Genomic DNA, 20,936 nt, shown 5'->3' with positions numbered 1-20,936 from the left:
GAAAGGACGAGAGGAAATGGCCTCAAGTTGCGCCAGGGGAGGTTTAGATTGGACGTGAGGAAAAATTTCTTTACTGAAAGAGTAGTTAAACATTGGAACAGGCTGCCCAGGGAAGTGGTTGAGTCACCATCCCTGGAAGTATTTAAAAGACGTGTAGATGAGGCGCTTAGGGACATGGTTTAGTGGGCATGGTGGTGTTGGGTTGACGGTTGGACTCGATGATCTTAGAGGTCTTTTCCAACCTTAATGATTCTATGATTCTATGATTCTAACTCCTTTCCCTATGACAGAAGCAGCATTTTCCCTGTGTTTTCGTGTTGGTGGGGAACACGAGGTGCCCTTGCCCTGCTCTCTGCCCAGAGCTGGCTGAACAGCTGGGAGCATGGAGAACCCCTCAGCCTCCATGTGCAGCCCCAAGTCCATCTCTTCCCTGCAGCGCTGCTGAGACCCTCCAGGTCTCCCATGTTTCCCGGGACATTTTGATGTGCATGGTGTTCTCTGGGTGTGAAATGAAGGTGAGGGATCAGTGGGTTGAGGAGAGAGTTTATTTGTGAGCTGGTGGTGTCGCTCTCATACCTGCGCCCAACCCCAAGCCCAGTCACAGTGCAACCAGCCCCTGCAACACGCGCCCCAAGCCTGTGGCCAGTCCACCCATGTCTGCTTTAACAGGGTCAGTTTCCTCCTCCAGGAGTAATGATCAGACCATACTTGAATGGGTTCACCATTGCCTTCAACGTCTCTCAGCCCAGCACGTGGCAACCCTACGTGGACAGCATGCACCACTTCCTAGCAGGTAAGCTCTTAGGCACCCCAGGAGTCATGTTGGCAAGTTGTTTGCATCCATGCACACACACACAGAGTGCAGGGGTCTCCTCCTGGGGTGCAGATCAGTTTTTGGCATCTCACGATCCCCATATAGAAAAGGAGGATCATAAGGTGGTCATGGGAGGTTCTGTGGGAGGGAGCCTTGCCTTTCCAGGTGGGACTTTCTAATTCCCTTAACACACAGCTGTACTCGGAGAGCGTGGGTCTGTGCAGGTCTCGAGAAACATTAACAAGTCTCTTGGTCCCCACCAGCTTATGATGACAAAGTTCAAGAGGAGAAGAATATCGAGTGTGTCTCAGGACAGTACTTCATCCAAGGGGGCAATGAAAGCGAGGAGAAGAAGGCCTGCCAGTTCAAGCGCTCACTGCTGCAGAACTGCTCTGGTATTGAGGACCCAACGTTTGGCTACTCTAATGCTGAAGATGAACCGGGTACAGAGAAAGATGGTCATCTTAATTCCTTCCTTCAGTGCACCCCACTGTGATAAAGACCTTGCAGGGACTGAAACTCTTCCACTTCTCAGGCCCAGGGGAAAAGGGAACTAGAATCCCCAAACCTGCTGGCTCATACCCGCTAGAGAACATAAAAAAGAAACACTACAAGACTTGCTCGATTTGATTTGCTGAGGCCTGAGGGCTTGGAGGGTCTTGTGCCTGACCCCTGCGTGGGAGGAACTGAGCTTTAGGTCTACACCTCAGACCCCAGTCTTTTTATAATGGGAATTTTCACAGAATTGAGTTTATTTGAAATCTTCTAATAGCATGGTGGCTCAGTGCACGCTGCTGGGGAAATAAATGGGGATGTGGGTGTGGGTATGGGTGTGGTGCGAGCTGTGTGGGGAAGTGGCTGTATTGCTCCAGGGAGTCTGGGCTCTCTGGATGCTCTGCTCTGCCTCCGTTCTCAGACACGGGCAAGCTGCACTGCACGGGGTGGCAGACCCTGTTTCTAGGGGCACATAACTCCTGTCCTGAGGAGCGTGACTGGCAGGTAGAAGAGCTTAAGCCCTGGAGAAGGGAGGCAGCATGCGCTTGGCACTGCGTTTCGTACAAGCACGGATGTCTTTTGTTTTTGCAGATCATAGGCTACCGCCCTGGTGCTGGGATCCCCGTGAGCGTGGACTGCAAAGCGCAGGTACCGCTTTCATTCGTGCGTGGCAGCGTGGTGCATAGAAGGCCAAATGTCTCCCTCTGATGGACCCCACCAATATCTGTCCTCATTTTAGCCCCAAACACTCACAGGACCCAGCGCTGCTGATGCCTCTGGGCACAAGTGGGGGCCAGTCTGCTGAGAACGACAGAGGCCACCAGTCTCCTGCTTCCCACCCTGGCCCTCACCCTCTGAGCGCTGCTGGCTCCTGCCAGCCTCACTGGCAGCATTCTGCTCAGCCCCTGAGGGCAGGCCCACAGGGCTGGGTGCCGGGGCACCAGCTAGAGCCTGGAGCTGGGGGGGGAAGAGGCAGGAGCTGCTCACATCCATCCCCACCCGCTTCGCAGGACCCTCGGTCCTGGGGAGCACCCTGCAAGCCAACAGCAATAGGCTGAAGGAAGGGCTTCCACTGCCCGGGCAGCAGCTGGATCGTACCCTTAGAGAGCAATAAAGCAGTAGGTAAGCACAGGGAGGGATCGACAGGCAGCAAATTCTGTAACCCTCGCCTGTGCCACTGTTAATGCTCTGGCTCGCTGCAGCGGCAGGTGGCTCTCACAGCAAACACGCTATGGGCAGGCAGGCAGGCGCAGCTGAGCCCTGACATGGATTTGCAAGAGATGTCTGTATTAAAACTCCTTCACCTTACTCTGAAGGGAGCTGTATTTTGTGTCCCACGTGCTATGTGCGTACCTTTATCTTTTTTCCAATCACAGAAAGGCAATGAGAGCGATCTCAGATCGGTGGACTTCTACCCTGGAAATGGGACGTTTGATCTCATGTATTATCCCTACTATGGCAAGATCACTCACGTAAGTAAGGACTCTGGCATCTTTGTTGCGTCTCCTTGGGTAGGAGAGGGCAGGAGCTGCTGCACAGAGTACAGATGTGTGACTGGCTATTTTGGGCAGATGCAGACAGGAGGGAGGCCACGGGCACTGGGATTACAGCGCTCTATTTCTGTCTCTGACAAACTGCGGGAAATCCTTGGGGACTCCGGTTCCCCCTTGCCAGCAATGGGAATTATTACATTTATCATCTGGAGACTAAGACTGGCTTTGCTAACTCCCAGAGAAGGTCTCAACACCAGCATTTTCCCAGGGTGTGAGGGAAGTCAGGGGTTAGGTGACACAAGAGGAAAAGGATGGGGCTTCTGTCAAAGCTATGACAAAAACCACACCAGGCTGGGTGGCTCAAAACAGAGCGGTCCAACGTTGGTGGCTATTTCTGAACATGCTGGCCAGCACTGCTTTGGTCCGCACAGCGTTAGGAGGTAATGCACCTTCACAACAAAAGCTGAAATGGAAGATGAGGCAGGCAGTAGGCTCCTATTGTCATACTGCTGCTGACTGGGGATGAGTAACAGCCCCAGACGCCAGGTCTGCATGTCCTTTGAGCACACAGATCTGAGCAACACCACGGATTTCTTATTACAAGCCATAGGTCATTTTTTAGAACAGCAGAAAGTATTTGAGAGTCCCATTATCCGGTGTTACTTGTCCTGGCTAATCAACCCAAGAGGCGCAGTGCAATGCAAAACTCCGACGTGATCCCATCCCTCTGAGGCACAGGGACAGAAAGGCTCAGCTTCAGCATCCTGAGGGACCACGATGGACATCAGGCAAACGCACTCAGACGCCTGGGAACCGTAAACCAATTACTAATGATTTTTACTGAACATGAAAGCACTGCCTGCTTTTTTGCTCCCTCAAAAATTACACTTAAATCTCCCTTCTTTCCAGGTGAACTATACGTCCCCGCTGGTGGCTATGCACTTTACAGACGTGAAGAAAAATTATTTGATCCCTATTCAGTGCAGTCTGAATGGGAAAGGTATTATCAACGACGTTAACAGAGACCGCTTCCTGGGCCGAATCATCTTCACACTCAGCATTGGAAAGTAGCCACCACAAGCACTGGGCATTTAGGTTAAGTCAATCAGAGGCTTTTTCCTTTTTAAAGCATAAAGCCAGCATTTTTTCTTCTAGGAAAACCAGGCACATGGAGATTTTTGTTAATTTATTTTTGTTCATAGTTAGGAAACAAATCAGATGCAACGGAGCGTGGAACCACATTTTGCATCATCTGATGTAAATCATTATTAGTAAAAATTAAAAGTTATCTCCTGGGTGGAAAACCTGCAGAAGCATTTCAGTTTTGACTAAAAAAAACCCCTCTGGTATCTGAACACTATTTTCATAAGGCCTTTTACGAGTGACCCCTGTGGAATGCATTTTTCCTGGCTTTAAATTTTAATCTTTACCATAGTTTTATGTGCATTTCTCAGGCAAAAGCTAACAAGAGAGTAGTTTATTAGCACTATTCTTGTTAAAATAATAAACAGCAAAAATTCTGGGTTATGCCTGCAATGACACAGTTAAAAAGTGAAAATGGCAGATCTCAAAACGCCTCCTAGGATCTACAGCACCAGGAGCATCTTGACTGCAGCATTTTACACAGCTTGTTCAGTGCACCCAAGGCATTGGAGCAAAGGCCATGTAGAAAATCATTTGCCCTTGAACCTTTCCAGCTGTTCCTTTCTGAAGTGGGAGGATTAATGCATTTCTCCCTCCTCCTCCTCCCTCCAGTACTTCTCTCTGCCCCAGGAATCCTCTTCAAGTCTATTAGGCAGGGACGAGTGAAAGGAGCTCTTCTCTCCCTGCCATGGTTCGCAGGTTGACGGCGCTCCCCTCCCCTGTTCAGGCACAGAAGTGCCAGTGAAATGTGTTAGACCCCCCCAAATATTTCTGGCCTGTTCTTCGCTGTTCCAGAGGTCACAGCTATAATGCTGCAGAAAACCGCAGGGAAATGCTTAGTCATTTCATCGTTAGGGGGTCAATGGTGGTATTAGTGAAGTCACCAGTTTATCATCCTCAAAGACCTGTGAAGCACACTCACCCCTGTCAGAGCAGGGTGCTGCTAACCTGAGCAACCTCTGCTGCGCCGGCAGCCTGACCCTCCCGGGCCCGTGAGCACATAGCCTTCGTATTTGACAGAGATGAACTACGCTCTGCATGTTACGAGCTACGAGAACACAGCAGGACAGGACACCTTAGGATAACGTACTAGTTGGAAAGCACACTTACTAAAATTACCGACAGAACAAGAGCATTATGGTATGTTTGTCCTACATCCTAGTCCAGGTACTTCATCTGCCATCATTTCCTGATCTATATAAGTCTCTAAAAAGTAATTTTTTTGTATTAAAAATAAAGTGACTAAGGTAAAATTAACTCTATGGTACCATTCTTAAAACACTGATGCAGTTTGTGACTTTAGCTCCCTGTGCTGGCGAGTTCGGGACTGAATTTCAAAGCAGCATGTAATGTGCTCCTTGAAGTTTGAGCACTTCGTTAACTTTCTAGGGCCAAAAAGTTCAGAAGCCCAGTACAATAAGACTCACTATACACTACGTATCACAACCAACCATTGGGCAAAAACTATTTATTAAGAACTGTTAAAAACCTGAACCAGAGGTAGTTTAGGAAATAATTTTGCTCAGATGTGGTTACTCGTATGACACTGATAGAGCTAGGGCAACACAATCATTCTGCCTGCACAACTTACCTGAAAGGCACGTTCTGATCAGCAGAAACCAGCTTCTGCCAAGGAAGACGCTGCTGGGGTAGCAGCTCTTCCTTTGACATCAGAAATAAGTTAAACCCACAAACACTTCCCCGCCTGCCAATTGCTTAGCTCTTGTAAAACATTTGTATTTCTGTAGGATCCTGAAAGGAAACCAGACCCTTCATGCTTCAGGCCATGAAATTAACAACTCTCCAGCTAGCAACAGGAGAAAGCTTTATTTATGTCTATTCCCTACCTGCCTATTGGAAGGATTCATGAAGCAGCTGGTTCTTCAGCAGACCGCTAGACCCATGCTTTGATCCAATCAACAAAGAAAGATCAACTAATTGGGATGTAAATGCATGAACAGCTTAGAAGCCAAAGTTTCTGCTTCCCCACCAACATCCAGATCCAGGCACGTTGACAATCCCATTGGAAAAGCTCTCAGAAGCAGCATGCATGTCTACTTACACTAAAACAAAGCTTTATAAACACCATAGTTAACTTTATTTTCCATACACATATTCTGCTTTCAGCATATTTGTACAGTCATTTCAAGATTTGGAGAATTGTACACACCACTTTTCATGCTACAACCACCTTAAAGTGCTGGCTCAATTTTTGACTTCTATTGAAGCCCAAAATAATACTTTGTATGTATGTATAAAATATATATATGTGCATCTAGGAAATTGCCACATTTTACTAAAATAACCTAGCAAAAGTGATGCAAAATACTTTGATCTGCAACCTGAGCATGAAACCATAGATGGAATCCATCTGCTGGCAGCAGAGAAGCAACACACTGACAAGCAGGTGTTACTCAGAAATTGCCAGTCTCAAAACAATTCACCATTTACCACTCTGGCAGGGAAATCAAGTATTGTGAGAGCAAAGGTACAACACAAAAGACCAAAGACAACCAAAACCAAAGCGCACAGTCCAACTCAGCAGCGTTAAATTACACTCCTAAAAAAAGACAACTTGGTTCAAGAGCCTATTTGCAGTACAAAAATCATTTTGTCATACTCAGGTAAAGCTTATCTTTGGTCACAGTGAGGATGAGAATAATTGAACATACAGGTATTTCTCAAACATCAAAACTAACTCTTTAGAAATCTCCCTTCCCTGAACGTACAGCTATTGTGAGTTACTTAAACATCAGTGTTGACTGTCTCCTTTGCGCGTGTGAATTACTGAAGGTGCTTTAACATAGATACAGGCTCAATGCACAAAGAGATTAAAGTAGCTTTAGTAAACACTTGCTGCAGAGGACAGAAACTTTGTGTGCCGTCAGTAGCTCTCTGCAGACCTGGCAGCTCTTGAGCTGTCCCACAGTTGGAAATCAGGGTTCACTAGCTGCAAAAGGCTTTTAACCAAGATGGTCCAAAGAGGTTGAAAGAGCTCAAGAGGCTTCTTTCATCCTGCCAGCATGAACCTGATGGGAATGAAGCAGAACACAACCACAAACGACTAGCTTCTATTTTGGTATAGTTTAGACACGGAACACAGAATTGCAAAAGGTATGGCATTAATAACAAAGAAAGCATCTTCAAACAAGTCAGATGCTCTTATTCCTTTGGAAGTCATTTTCTTCACTATATATATATTAATTTCTGCTTTGTGATCAGCATTCCTCATACTAGAAATTTTGTGCTCTTACGCTATTCAACTGTTGTTTGAGCGTGCAATAATTAGAAGGTTAAAAGCAGATTAATCCTATCAAAACAGACTGGGTTTATATCTTCACTCACATTCCTAGATCACAGCTTTTCAGTGATCCCGTTAACCCATGAAAGCTGTCCAAAGGAACCGCGGGAATCTCTGAACAATCTGTGTTCTTAGTCAGTCTTTGAGAGCTCTCACGATATTCTTGAGCCTCACGTGGACCAGCGCTGAAACGCTGTGTAGTTTCTTTTATGTGCACAGAATCAAAGCTCAGACAAACTGCAGCCGGTGAAATTCCAGCCTCCTGCCCTCATTTCACAACTGAGCTCAGAACAAAAGGGAAAACAGAGTCAAACAAAATAGCGCAGGACACATTTCCTTTGGCAGACTGTTGGCTTTTCTGAGTAGTGAAAGTTCTCCAGGACTGAGCCTTATCTGAGTGAATAAAGACATTAGAGACACCATGCTAGTGCAAAGCTATTTAACATACATTAGCAGTCAACTTCTCCATACTGATGTTAAATTAATTTACTAGAAGAATCAGGTGTCCTTCTCATGTTATGTTAGTTTATTAATGAGATCAGGTACTACCTTTACATTCAGAAGGAATAGGAAATTCAGACTGATTCACAAGATCAAGCTGCTAATGACAGAAGACAACAGCCACGCGCCAAGGGCCCAACAGAAGTCTGTTAAGAGCTTGGTATGCATTTTCCCATAGCATGTACAGTCCCTTTCAACATAGCACTCACACCTTTAATTACGGTTTTAGCTTTAGCATTATCCGAGATAGGCTGTATGCAACTAGAAATTTTCTTGTATGAAAAGATTAAACAACAGAAAAAGTTTTGTAGATGCCTTCTTTACTCAAAATAATCACATTTCTCACGTGGACACACATCAACCCTACTCAATTCTATGGTCCTCAGAACACTTACTTTCTCCAAAATCATACAGTAGCTTCAAGTAATTCTGCGACTCATCTTCAGACTCATGGCATGTTATTCTGTCATGAAGTTTTTTTTTTAATTATTATTATTTTAAATAAAGAAACTATTAATTCATTTGTTTTTCTTCTTTTTAAAGGGGCAGATAAGGGAGTCTGGGAAAAGAAGAGCAGGGAAGGTGGCAACAGAGACGGAATTAAGAGATTATACAGACTGATAGCCAGTACGACTTTTTCTTCTTCCAATGATATAAGATACAAAGACAAGAATGATAAGGAAGCCAAGTACCATGCCCACTGCGATGGGAATAAGAAAGTTCAGGTCAGAATCAGCAAAGCATTCTTCAGCTGCAGAAGGAACAAAAAAAGCAAGGGAGAATAAATTAGTAACGGAAATCAAGCATTAGAAACCAAATAAAGCAAGGAGCAAACAGACTTTTTTGAGAACTTATACTATATTAGATACAATAATACATCTAAAGGAAGATCAGTATTGAGTAAAGAATTGATAGAAAGGTTGATTTCTTTAAACATATATGCTACACACATCACTTGTACTGGTAATATACTTCTTCCGATTTGTACATTTAATTTCATCTTCCTCTAGTGAGCAGTCCACTCGGATAAATTAGAAATGTGAGGACAAAACAGCAGTCTGAGCATGAGTTAGCTGATCACACCTCAGAGTTAACAGCAATATAGCAACAAAAAAAGACGGACTGGTATATTAGCGTCTTGTCCAAGTGACTCTCCAAACCCTCAAGTCAGCAGCACTTTTCTAGGTTCTAGACATGAAGAGAAACAACAGACAGCAAACCACGTAACAAAGTAGAAACTTACTGAAAACTACAAGAGACAGCCAAGATACATATGCTGAAAGCACTGAATGGAAAACACTTGAAGAGTCTCTCTTTGGGTGGGCAACTTTATTTATTTTCAATCCAAATACAAGAAAAGGGTTATCAGTTTCAGCTGAGAACTATGCAGACCTTACCAAAATCGACATATGGGGGGGAAGACAGCTGTAATGCTACAGTGGTTTTTAAAATACAGGTTGTAAAATATGCAATGAACTCCTTGCTGACACAAACACTCATGCAAGGGTTAACAAACAACACTGGGAACCAATTTCAAACCCCGTGATACACCTTAGACAGGGAGGCAGGGCTTGGCATTCTTCCCCTGCTCGTAAAGAAAGCAGAGCTCCACCTGCGTGGTGCCAAGACGAGATGTTTAGTCAGATACCATTCCGTGTCTGCGTACTGCTTCAACACTGCAGGCTGCTTGACTTAACATGCTTTTAATAAAGCAGAGCTCCTTATGAAATTTTTGCTTGTGTTTATATTAGTGTCATGCACGCATTCAATGCTTTATCAAAAGCTAGCTAGTGTTGTAAGTGAATGTTTAAACCATTTGAGCCTCTAACTGAATCAGCCTTACTTAAGGGAAATTTACTGTCTTGATTTAGCTCACTGCAGTCCAGTACACACTTGCCACTCCCCCTTCACGGAAGGCTATACAGAGCCTTCGGCTAAGAGGAAAGAAAACAACACATGGAGGTTCAGCACCTGAAAATACTAAACTCGGACAATCTGAAGGCACCTACTGCCAAGTAGAGCAACACCTGGAAGGGGGGAAAAAAAAAGACGAAAGGAAATATGTACCTTACTCAGTGAGCTATTTCAAAATATTCTGACTATTGAGGAAAGTATTTAAGCATCTTAAATTAAGAGAACTGCATTTGATGTCTCAGTCATCTTTGTTCACTGAAGATCAACGTACACAATTTAACTACTACATGCTGGATAATGCGTCATTAATACTAAACATGAGAACTTGCTAAGGATGAAAGGCGCCCAGCAGGCAGCGACAGAAATCCCCTTTCTCTCTTCTTTCAAGGAAGGAGATCGCTGCAATACCCATCGCACTATGGCACTGTTACAAGGAATTCCCAGGATAAAAAGGGTTTAAAGTTTCATACCAGGAACATTCCACCCTTTACCTCTCTCCAGTTTGCCACCCTTGTTGGCACACATCTATCCGTGTATTGTTACTGCACAATGGTTAGAAGCTTCAGAGAAGTGTCTTCAAATGCAGAACCTGGTAACTGTACACCACCACAAGCTGTATCCACAGACCAGAACAAAACTATTTTTATTCATGTAATGCCACTGCATATCTTTAATATTCTGAAATTAGAAGTGTAGTATTTTGGAAGAACTTAAATTAATTTATCAATTATGAACCATTCATAGAGTATGTTCATAGAACATATTCTAAGTTGTTAGGTTCAAACATAAACCACGACGATACATTCTGCATCATTTCTTAACCAGGTTTGTTTTTAACAAACTGTTTGCCTGATTCGGCAAGCAAGCTGTCTTTTGAGTTCAGTTTTTTTTTAAATAAACTTTCCCATTTTAAAAATACTCCTATCCAGCATTACAGCATTTCTTGTAATCAACAAAGTAAGTCAGTAAGTACTAGGACAACTAATCCTCCCAAAGCGGCTCCTACTGCTATGGGTACAATTAAGTTGTTCACCCCTGGGCTGCAGTCTTCAGCTAAATAGAAAAAGGGCAAGTCTGAAAGAGATATGCATTTAAGTAGAAGTATTTAACATTATAATCTCCCTCTAATTATTTAAAAGTTATGCCTTTCCCCAAAAGGATATCAGTCATCCACAAAACCCTGACCTCCTCCCCCCCCCAAACAGCAATAGTTCCCCTTCCCAAACATCATAACTGACTCATAATTCCAGGATAGACTTTCTTGAAAAGCCATGTATCTGTACATTACTGTAGATTTATCATTATTGTACACCACAAAGTCTACTCTTCCAGTGTCTAGATACTCACTGCAAGTCTCCAGGAGAGAACAATATTGGAGACAGAATTACAGTAAAAATAGTAATGCTTTGGGGGGGGGGGGGAAAGTCTTCACACGTACTCCAGGACAGCGTAACTCCTGCTTGTTCCAGGTTTTGTCACAGACTCATGCAGGCTGACTTGTACTGATCCTTTGTCAGAAGTTCGATGCCTGCAGTCCCACTGCAGTTTAAATTCACTTTGACTGATTTACATCCCTAGGAGCCCCGCTGTAAACTCTTTAACAAGAGCCTATTAAAATATTTGTGTTTTTCTTCACATTAAAGAAGCTTCAGCCAACTTCAGCTTACACTTCAGAAAGGTGCTAATGTTATTTTGACTTTGTGTAGCTTTAAGATAACGATTATATAAGCAGTACAGGCGAGACTCAAGAAGAAAGGGTACAGGATTAGACTGCACTTTTTCCTCTTGTCATATGACCATAGAGTTCACAGGATAGGCCAGAGATGGTGCAGGGAAGACTAGTCTCTCTTGATGCAGAAAGAAGTATATAGCAGTACTGTTACCAGAAGAACTGGCAGCACAGACAGGATCAACACAGCTCCTACCATAGAGGATGAAGCTACTAACCAATTCCCAGAAGGCTCCCTAATGCTTTCCCACTTTTGCAGAACGCAGAGACCAATTTCATTTTCCACGACGACGGCAAGAAGAAACTGAACTGTTCACAGCAGTACACCAATTTAAGATGGCTAGCAAAATCAGTCATAAAAGCATCTTGTCTGGATGGAGCTACCGTTGACAAAAAAGTTTACAAGCAAATTTCTAATGATGAACCAGACGTACAGTGTCTCAGTTAGTTCCCAAGCTGTCTTCTGCTAGCGGATTGTACCCAAGCACACTTCAGAATGTGCTGCAAAACAAAGCATTAAGACACAGGCAGAGAACCCTTCGAGGAGCACTTTCACCAGCTATATAACAGAATCCCAGCCATAGACTGATTGAAGTTGACCTTACTCATTTAGTTTATTTTATTTAAAAAAAGACAGTACAAGATGTCTGTTTTCAGATCAGTTAAAAAATGTGAACAAGTTTCCTTAAGAAATAGAACAATCTTTATTATTTAGAGCACATGTTGAACAGGTTGACAGTTCCCTACAGAGCAATACATACAGGAAAACTAGTGGTTTTATAACAACAGGCGATCAGGTGAAACTTAGATGTTTTTTGAACCAGTTATCTGCACATCAGTCTAGGAGTACTTTAATCTCTGAGCCGATATACTTGCAAATGAAGATTAAGTTACAGGTTTTTGCAAAGATACTTCTAGTATTGTTGAATTTCAGGAGCATTTTGCACTAGTCTTCTATATTGTCACTTGGAAACTGTGCACAGTTCAAAAATTTGCGTGGTCAAATGAATACCATGTGATAACTACTCCTTAACCGAAATGCACGTGTAACTGGTGCCACTGAACATCAGTCACAAAATTGCTAAAAATCTATATGAACTTCTGCATTTGAGGATATATTAATATGAAAGTCATTAGATCCACTTTTTTTTTTTAATTAAAATGGGAAGTCTTGAAGCCTGTTTTAGGATTAACCTTATAGTAGTTCCTCACTTTCATTAAAATGAATTTCAGTAACTGATGCAAAATTCAAGCTGTAGACTACAAGCTATAGTAAGCATTATCCACCCATACTTCTTTCCTTGGCTAGTGTCAAGAATAAACTGTTTTTACAAAAAAAAAAAAATTACTGAAAGAAGTGTGTTTTATGATTTGTATACAAACATGCCACAGACATCTCTACAATCCTAGAAAACACTAATAAAACACTAAACCAGCTTTGATGCAGGCTAAACTCATTCTAAAGGGGAAGACAATGTTATGTTCATTAAATAACTAGTTTAGGCAGCTCATGTTATGACATATGCAAAAAAGCCAGACTTATCTAAAAGTCTAAAAGACTTTTTTCCATGCAGTAAAAACTATGTATTACAGCAAAAGGAGGCCAGAGAAAAGTTGTGCAGCAAGGGTTAGTCTCTACAGAGCTGCAGTTTAAGGACAGTCCAGTTGCACTGCATTTTTTTAAGCTAGTTATCCTTTCCATACAGCAAGGAAAAACAGGTGCTGTGGGCCCATCTCAGACTTGTTTGGCTTTTGCATTCTTAACATTAATAAATGCTACACAGAAAACAATCAAACAAAGTACATTAAACATTCAGAATGCCAATGGCAGGCAGTTATAATGTGAATTTTGATTGGCAGAGAACCATTAATGATGAAGATTTAAAGACAGCTCAAGCTGCAACAACACATACTGCCTCATTAAGTGAAAGCATCTTTAAACGATGGTCATTCAAAGCAACAAGACAGACCGGTTCTATGCAGAGTATGATATAAAGTTAAGTGCACTTTAAAGTTCCGGAATATTTAGAAAGGTTATTCCCTTTAAACTGATGCCAGCAAAAAAGCTTGCATTAATTTAGCAGAACTCTGCCTCAGTTGAGTATTTTAGATGATTGCCAAGGTATAAGTGCCTAACAGTAATTTTTTTTTTTTTTTGAAAGCATTTGAAAACAGCACTGAAGTCTTCCTATATATCCACCATTTGGCAAGTATAGGCTACCCATTTTGTATAGGAATGATTCCTGAAACTACACCAAGGCAGGAGTAAACTACTCAAATTCTGACAAAGCTAAGTTACGGCTGCCACTTCAAAAGATCACTTAATCACCAGCCTAAAGTTCAATTATATGAAAAACAAAGTTGTTACTGGGCATCGTACAATCCTTGTTAAATACGATACGAGTCAACATAGTGACTAATGCTGCCAGCTTAACCCACAATTATGACAACAACTAAGGAACGCAGAGGAGAGAAGCAAGTACAAATTCTATGCTATTCTGGGAGTTGCCCAATGCACATCAGTTTAGAATGTGTTCTGGTTTCAGGGTGTGATTTGTAAAAAGAAATAAATCCTAAACAGTTTAGGGTTTTTGCAAGATAAAATCCTTAGCCTAGCAATTAATCCAATATTCGACATCTTCAAAACAGCTATGAAACCCACGCCGTCTTCTTAGAGCAGGAAAACTAAAAACGTAGTTCTGCTTCATCTGAGATAAACATTCTCTCTTTGTTTCTCAACTCCAATTAGCTGTGGCTAGTAATTACTCCTAAGTTTTGGGTCTTTTTTGGACTTCAGAACTTGCACTTGCTTTGTTTAGAGTGAGATCAGAACAGGAATCACATTTAGATTCACAAAGTTTGATATCCAGCATAGCTTTTTCTTCTGCCAATTATGTAAGCAACCACTATAATGGCAATCAAACCAGCAAGTGCAGCACCAACTACAATTGGGATTAGAATGCTGTCATCATCCAGCGAACACTCCTGGGCTGTAGATGAGAAAAAGGTTGCAACAAGGAATAAATAAAGACAGAATACTTGCCAAGTGTGGTACAAAAATCTGTTTTCCTTAATACGAAGGTGTTAAAAAAAGTCAAATATTATTACATCTTTGAACTAAGAGAGAAAGAACTGCAGAGGTCTCATGGGTACATCTAGCATATATCAAGCATTATAATCACTTGGAACATTTGATAAACTATAGTAAGCTAACTGAAGTGCCCCGGTGTACGAGCCTTCTTGTGCACAAGATCTGTACTAGACAAGGGAGTAGCCATTTGTCTACTTTTAAGACAGAACCAGGCTTATCTATTTCATGCTTAAGGCAAGCCTGGTGCTTTTACTCATTAAGAGTGAAGTGACCTAGATTTGGTATCAAGAGCCTATCCAGAATGGAGACACGTTACAGGCATGAAATAACTATAATTAGAAGAAGGAAGCTAGCTGCAACTTGAACTACAGCGTGAAATGGGACCCTAACTCTTCAAAACATGTTATGATAAATACTGTTTACCCAGCATACACTTGGGGAGTTACCTTACCTCTGCCTAAAAAAAGAAGTTCAAAAATCTACACCCAATCTATTTGTCTACAGATTAGTCTAGTTTAATAAGACTCTGCTGCAAGTATTATCATTAAGTACAAAGACCAGGTTACACTAAAGATTAAGAAAGAGGTCATTTAAGCCATTCCAGTTTTCCCCAGAAAAGACCAGGATAATGCGGCAAACAAACATTTTAAAACCTTTCTTTAGTTCTGGATATTCAAGACTGTTTATGAAAGGAGCTCTATCAGTTCATTTTTTCCCCCCAATACTCCTATGCCTTAGACTGACAGATAGAAAGAAACAAAACACCTAACGGTATTACTAAAGTCCACTTCTGCTAGAGTTTTGTTCCATTTTCTTATATATTTGAACTACAAAAAGCTGTATGTCAAGATGATATCAGATAACTTCTAACCTATTCTGCAAGGCAATGCTTAAGTCCCTCTTCAGTGTCTCTAGCTCCTTCAAGTTTTATGAAGGAGAACCAACACATCTAGCAGACATTTAAGTGACAACAAAACTTTCCTTGAACTTGTATGTCAGTCTCAGAACCTCTCTTAATTCCATGTGTAAAAAAAAAAAAACCAAAACAAAAACCAAATGACAATGGAACAAGAGCTTCAAAAATAAAGTGCTTGTGCCCAATGCTGGTGCTTTTTAGCAAGTACGAATTTCACAAGCATTGCAAGAATTAACAAAAAAAGAACTCTTACCTGTAGAGAACTTATTTGCCTTCACAAGGAATGGCTGAATCCATAGATTGAAAGTATGTATTTGAAGATATTCATTAATCTCAAGAGTTTGCTCTTTTCGGCACATATAAGAACTACCAAGGAAAGCATCCCACTTGCTGAAATTGTTGTTATCTGCATTTGAAATGACTAAACAAAGGGGGAGAAAAAAAAGGAAATTTGCATGCCCACTTTAAATGCAAGAGAGTTGCTAATACAATCATAAGACTGATTGGAGCTGAATCTAGAGGGGCCAACTTTAACGCTCACTACTCCGAAAAACAAGGTAGTCTGAAGTGTAATTGATCTGCTTAACCAAAAAGAAGTCAGGCACTGAAGTTATTACAGTACTTAGTAGTAACCTACCCTCCATACAGACATGACATTAGGCTTTCCTTGTACCTCCGCTCAACCCAACACTGCAGAGTTGCAAGCATTTTAGCTTTAGCGCCCTTTTAACCGCAGCAGCTGTGACAAGCAACTTAAACCCACCCAAAACATACTTTTGATTTGGAAAAAAGTATGCTTTAGTTTTTGAAGGACTGGTCTCTTTTCCCAGTGAGAGTTAAGTACAAGTCGTTGGAAGACATAGCAGCATCTTCAAAGACGACAACAGCTGGCTTAGGAAGAACAAACTGTACAACCATATGTCACACCTCAAAAAATTATGTTACTGAAAACAATTATAAAAGAAGCCCTCTTAATTTATATATGTTTATTGCAAAGTAAGAGACCCCATTAGCAGAAGTTCCAGGAAAAGAGAATGATCCCACACTGCTGTTTAAAGTAACTCTCGTAGCCATTTCTGCTTATTACTTTTGTTCCTACCAACTTAAAGACTTAAAGTAGGAAGTAACAGTAAGCATGAACAGCACTGAAATAAAAGTCAGAAGTATTTGATAAATACAGACATTGAATAAAAGCTTACACTTGCTTTAAGGCAGATACTATTTCTTACCAGAACCATTCAGACGGTTGAGCAGCGTAACATTCACCTCTTTCAGATAAAATTTTTGTACACTTGCACTTGCATTTTTCTGTTTAAGAAGCAAGAACCAACTGTCAGTGTGCAATTCTGCATTTTTAACTTTAAGAACACATGCTTTACAAAGGCTAACACATTTACCACAGTCTTACATCTTCTACAACTTTAACTCAATTCTCCATTTGTCTTGAGGCAGTCAGCTAGCCAGTTCCACTTCCTATATGGGAACAGCCTACCACCAGCAAGTGACAGAAGGATTTTACTATGAGTGATCATCATGCAATACTGTTGAAGTGGAAACCTAGTTTAAAATAAAAGAAGTTACTTACAACAACAAATGTGAAACCAATCAATGTGCTATTTCCATCATTCAACTTCAGAGTAGCTGTTGTGTTACCACATGCACCATCTGCGCTGGTTGTCTTTGGATTGATGTTGATCAGAAGAGGCTGAAATACAGACAGACAATGTCAAAGACATTCAGCTGCCATTAGGAATACATTGTTTCAGTCAGTAGCAGTCTTAAGCTAGAAGAGCTTGTCATGAAGATGACAGCATGAAGACTGAGCCTGGCTACTATCGAACCAAGGCTACTCGAGTTAAGTTTACATGCCGGTAACACTGAAGCAAATGAATTGCCCAGTGAAGTCTTATTTTGTTGACCTAATACAACAGGTTAGCTTTGGCTCCCTCTGTGGGGAAAGACAGTATCTGCAGGGACCAACAGCCTTAAAAGCTAAGAAAGTTCCAGGCTTTTAATGATGTTAGAGGTACTCCCAGTAACGAGTTACACTGAATCCGCTTAAGGTTTTGAAGCTAGATATTATGCCACAAAACTATTCTGATGTCAGAGAGGTGCTATGTACAACACTTAGAAGCCGTTCTGGACAGCCAACAGTGTACAAAGCGAATACCCTGCACTCACATTTCATACCAAATAACTACAGCAACCTTTCTACTCTTCTAAAATAGAAGAGAAGCACCTTGTCTTGGGAAACATTCAGCTGCAGCCCCACAGTAGCCAGAAGACAAGTTTTATTTCCACTTTTAAGAGAATAGTTTCCTGTGTCTGGATTCTCCACAGGTTTGGGAGCAGTGGTTGGAGCAGGTGATAAAGTGGTGGTAGATGCAGTAGTTACATTGGCAATAGTAGGCGGAACAGTAGGTGCAGAAGTAGGTGTATCAGCACGACATCTAGACTCTGAAAAGAAATTTTAACCACCATTTCAGTGCTGAAATTTTATTAAGTTCTTATGACACAGAGGTCAGTTCAACACAGATACCAATTTCTCTGTTGAAATCTAGGCTCATTGGCAGTCTGCTAATCACCAAGTCAGAAGTCTCAAACTCAGCACTATGGCACAGTATTCCAAACAATTTACAGCTGCCATTTATTCTCAGAAATTCTGTAATGCCCACAGTTTTAAATCTATGCAGTACTACTTACCTTCTGTTTACACAGAAGTGAAACATACAGACAAAGATAACTAAGTAGTTATAAAAGTGTGATATATATTTGCTGTAGACAAAGTAAGCAACTCTATTAAGCTATTTGTAGCAGGATGACGTGCTCATCTCTTTTGAGTAGTTGAGCTTATGAGATGAGACAACAGGCTCTGGACTGTTTAAATGAAAAAGCAGAGGCTACCACTGAAAATGGAAGCCAGTTAGTTAAAAACCTTGAAGCGCAAGTGATCTAGTCAGCAACAGTAGTTCTGAAGTGCTTATTTTTAATACCTCAGTTACTGGAATATACACATTATTAGACTACCACCTTGGCATGGGAACAATCTACATTACTGTACACTACTAAATCTGTTCTACTAATCTATTTTTCCAGGAACAAGGAAAGACATACTAAAGGATATTTACGTGAATATTATTCAACACAGCACATCTTAGAACTGGTGGATTTTTTACTATGGGACTTTGCTCCCTACACTAAGGTGCAATACAAAAAAGCTTGTTCACAAATTGAAGCGCTCACCTTTTTTACCAATTGTGCCATTCTGAACAAAAGCCTGCACAGTAACATTCCAGAAAATCTGCGTTACGTTCTCTGCTTCAAAAAAGTCAGTATTATGACACACGAAGACGTTGTTCAGTTGAACTGGACGCATAATATCCTTTACAACAACAGTAATTGGTCCTACAAATAAGCACAAATATCTTAATGCCTTATGAACTACAAGAACATTTATAGGTAGTGTTATGTTTTATATAATTCCATAAGACAAAGAGTAAGAGATAATTAATTAAGTTTAACAATCCTAACCTCTCCTGAATGTTTTTCCTATGTGTCCTGACCTGAAGCGCTAAGTAATGCGGAAAAAGTAACCAAGCTTCCAGACCTAGACAAGCCATTAGAAAGGTGAACCCTTTTACTTAAGTTTTTATTTAAGGAAGAAAAAATCCTATTATTAGTAGGTATTAGTACACGGAAAGCCTAACACTGTATTGCTTTGCTAGGTGGAAGGTCAAGTAGTGCACACTAAAATGAATCTTCCATACGCCTGTTGTCTACTAGCAGCACCTCACTGATCAAGGCTGTTCAAACAGCCTTGTTTGAACCTTCCCCTTCTGTTCCACTTAAAGGAACTATACATTCAGTGAAGCTAACTAGTCTGTATTCTTATCCAGTAGGCAGGTATGATGAACTATAGTTAGGCAGTATACGGCACGGCAGTCATTAGATACATTATTAGTCCTTCTAACTTCAAAAAAGCCAACCAAGGTCAGGTACACGAGATCTGACACTTGTGGCCGAGACTGTTTTGTAAGTAGGATTCTGCACTGAACGTTACCTTTTCTTTTAGCATCAGGAAATACGGCAGTATCGTTGGTGTTGTAGGTAAATGTGATGAAGTCCCCCTGGTAAGTTTCATTGGTTTTTGTAAAGTTAATGCTCCAAGAGTGACCTTCTCCAAACTGTACTGCCAGAAGTGCAGCTTGCGTGTCATTGCCACAGACACTGCCATTGTGTGTCACACTGGATGACAAATTCAAAGTTGTGTTTTTCTAGAAGAAAAGGGTAATTTTAAATGTTTTCACAGATAGCAGTTCTTCCCCATGACAACATTATAGACCTGCTTAGGTCTATAGACCATGTTATAGACAAGGTTAGATGGAACCTTGCGCAAGATTAGCGAGATTATTTTAGGTTATTCTACAAAATTATGAAAAAGGCTCCCTGACACCTGACTTAGAAAGGAGCCGTACCAGATTCAAGTACAAAAGTACAAATCTAACCTGGCTGTAAGTCTTGACCGTGCTGAGCTGCAATTTACATTTACTATTTGGACCAAGAACATTACTACACTGATACACAAAACCCACAAAGTTTGACCAGTATGCCATTTAAGTAAGTGCAATAGGGCACTTTCAGTTATTTGTATTATTAATTGAGAACTTATGCTTTCTTTTAAAGTGAGTATTTAGGAATACTCTTGACAACTGACTTAGTAAAAAAAAAAAAAAAGTAAAACACCAAACACCCTAGGTAGAAGTGTGTACTTAAACTTTTACCCAGGACAAAATACAGTTCTCAACAAAATTTACCTCCAAATACTTACATAATCACTACTGTTTGTTTCATATTTTATCAAGAATCTCATCATCCATTTTGCATACAGGCATGTAGCATTAGAAGCATCCTTTACATCTACTTCCACTGCATAGGACTGGAAAAAACCTATAAGAGATGATTATCACCTACTAAGGCATTGCTTTTACTTCATTTTCTAGAACCACTTAAGAGGACAGCTCATCCCAAAGCAGTAAGTTATTTCAGGACTGGATTCAATTTGCCAGACACTGAAAGAGTAGCCAGATTTCTAAAAAGTATTAAAACTAGGAAATACACCGTGAAGTTATCAAAGCCAGATAAAAATTGAGAGAATGTTTTATAGTCTATTTACCTGACAAAGACTAATATTATGAGCATTAGCTTTCTGGTGACAAACTGAGTAAACTGAAGTGCGTGAACGCAGCACTTAAACTATGTACTGCCTGTAGACCAGGGTCCTCCTATCGTCTTATCTGCTTCATCAGTGGCATGGCTCAAGTTGACCTCTAGGAGATGAGACAGGGGTGCCTTCATTGCGTTTCCAATATTTCTGGCTCAGAAGAGATGGATGTTGAATGCCCTTTACGTTTTTAGGGAGCTTTTTATAGCTGTTGGCTTTCTAACCCGGTGACCCTCAAGAGAGGCACTCCCCCATGGTTTGATTTGCGTCGTTGTGGCGGCTGACCCCCTCAGCTCCGGGCTGGCCGCTGGCGAGGCG

At 41.3% G+C, this 20,936-nt stretch overlaps 3 protein-coding genes across 3 annotated transcripts in view; 1 reads left to right on the top strand and 2 right to left on the bottom strand.

Annotated features, from left to right (window-relative positions):
• ATP1B4 (ATPase, Na+/K+ transporting, beta 4 polypeptide) overlaps positions 1 to 5,199 on the top strand; it is a 12,839-nt gene extending 7,640 nt beyond the window's left edge. Inside the window, 6 exon segments of the mRNA XM_009330873.1 lie at positions 689 to 793; positions 1,078 to 1,237; positions 1,239 to 1,257; positions 1,901 to 1,957; positions 2,686 to 2,781; positions 3,712 to 5,199. Coding sequence (XP_009329148.1) covers positions 689 to 793; positions 1,078 to 1,237; positions 1,239 to 1,257; positions 1,901 to 1,957; positions 2,686 to 2,781; positions 3,712 to 3,873 — 599 coding nt within the window. The 3' untranslated portion in view covers positions 3,874 to 5,199.
• Positions 5,200 to 8,293: 3,094 nt separating this feature from the next.
• On the bottom strand, positions 8,294 to 10,367 carry LOC103922670 (lysosome-associated membrane glycoprotein 2-like). The gene is made up of 2 exons (XM_009330851.1): positions 10,153 to 10,367; positions 8,294 to 8,498 (listed from the first exon to the last, which is right to left on the bottom strand). The coding sequence occupies exons 1-2, from the start codon at positions 10,184 to 10,186 to the stop codon at positions 8,356 to 8,358; spliced, it is 177 nt and encodes a 58-aa protein (XP_009329126.1). The 5' UTR covers positions 10,187 to 10,367; the 3' UTR covers positions 8,294 to 8,355.
• A 1,708-nt stretch (positions 10,368 to 12,075) lies between these two features.
• LAMP2 (lysosomal-associated membrane protein 2) lies at positions 12,076 to 20,344 on the bottom strand. Its single transcript, XM_009330862.1, has 8 exons — positions 20,226 to 20,344; positions 19,458 to 19,671; positions 18,641 to 18,802; positions 17,637 to 17,854; positions 16,983 to 17,102; positions 16,627 to 16,705; positions 15,651 to 15,818; positions 12,076 to 14,380 (listed from the first exon to the last, which is right to left on the bottom strand). The coding sequence occupies exons 1-8, from the start codon at positions 20,268 to 20,270 to the stop codon at positions 14,241 to 14,243; spliced, it is 1,146 nt and encodes a 381-aa protein (XP_009329137.1). The 5' UTR covers positions 20,271 to 20,344; the 3' UTR covers positions 12,076 to 14,240.
• Positions 20,345 to 20,936: the final 592 nt, after the last annotated feature.

The sequence above is a fragment of the Pygoscelis adeliae genome, unplaced genomic scaffold, assembly GCF_000699105.1.
Source record: "Pygoscelis adeliae isolate BGI_AS28 unplaced genomic scaffold, ASM69910v1 Scaffold100, whole genome shotgun sequence".
Classification (NCBI taxonomy): domain Eukaryota; kingdom Metazoa; phylum Chordata; class Aves; order Sphenisciformes; family Spheniscidae; genus Pygoscelis; species Pygoscelis adeliae.
This window is presented reverse-complemented; position numbering and strand designations above follow the sequence as displayed.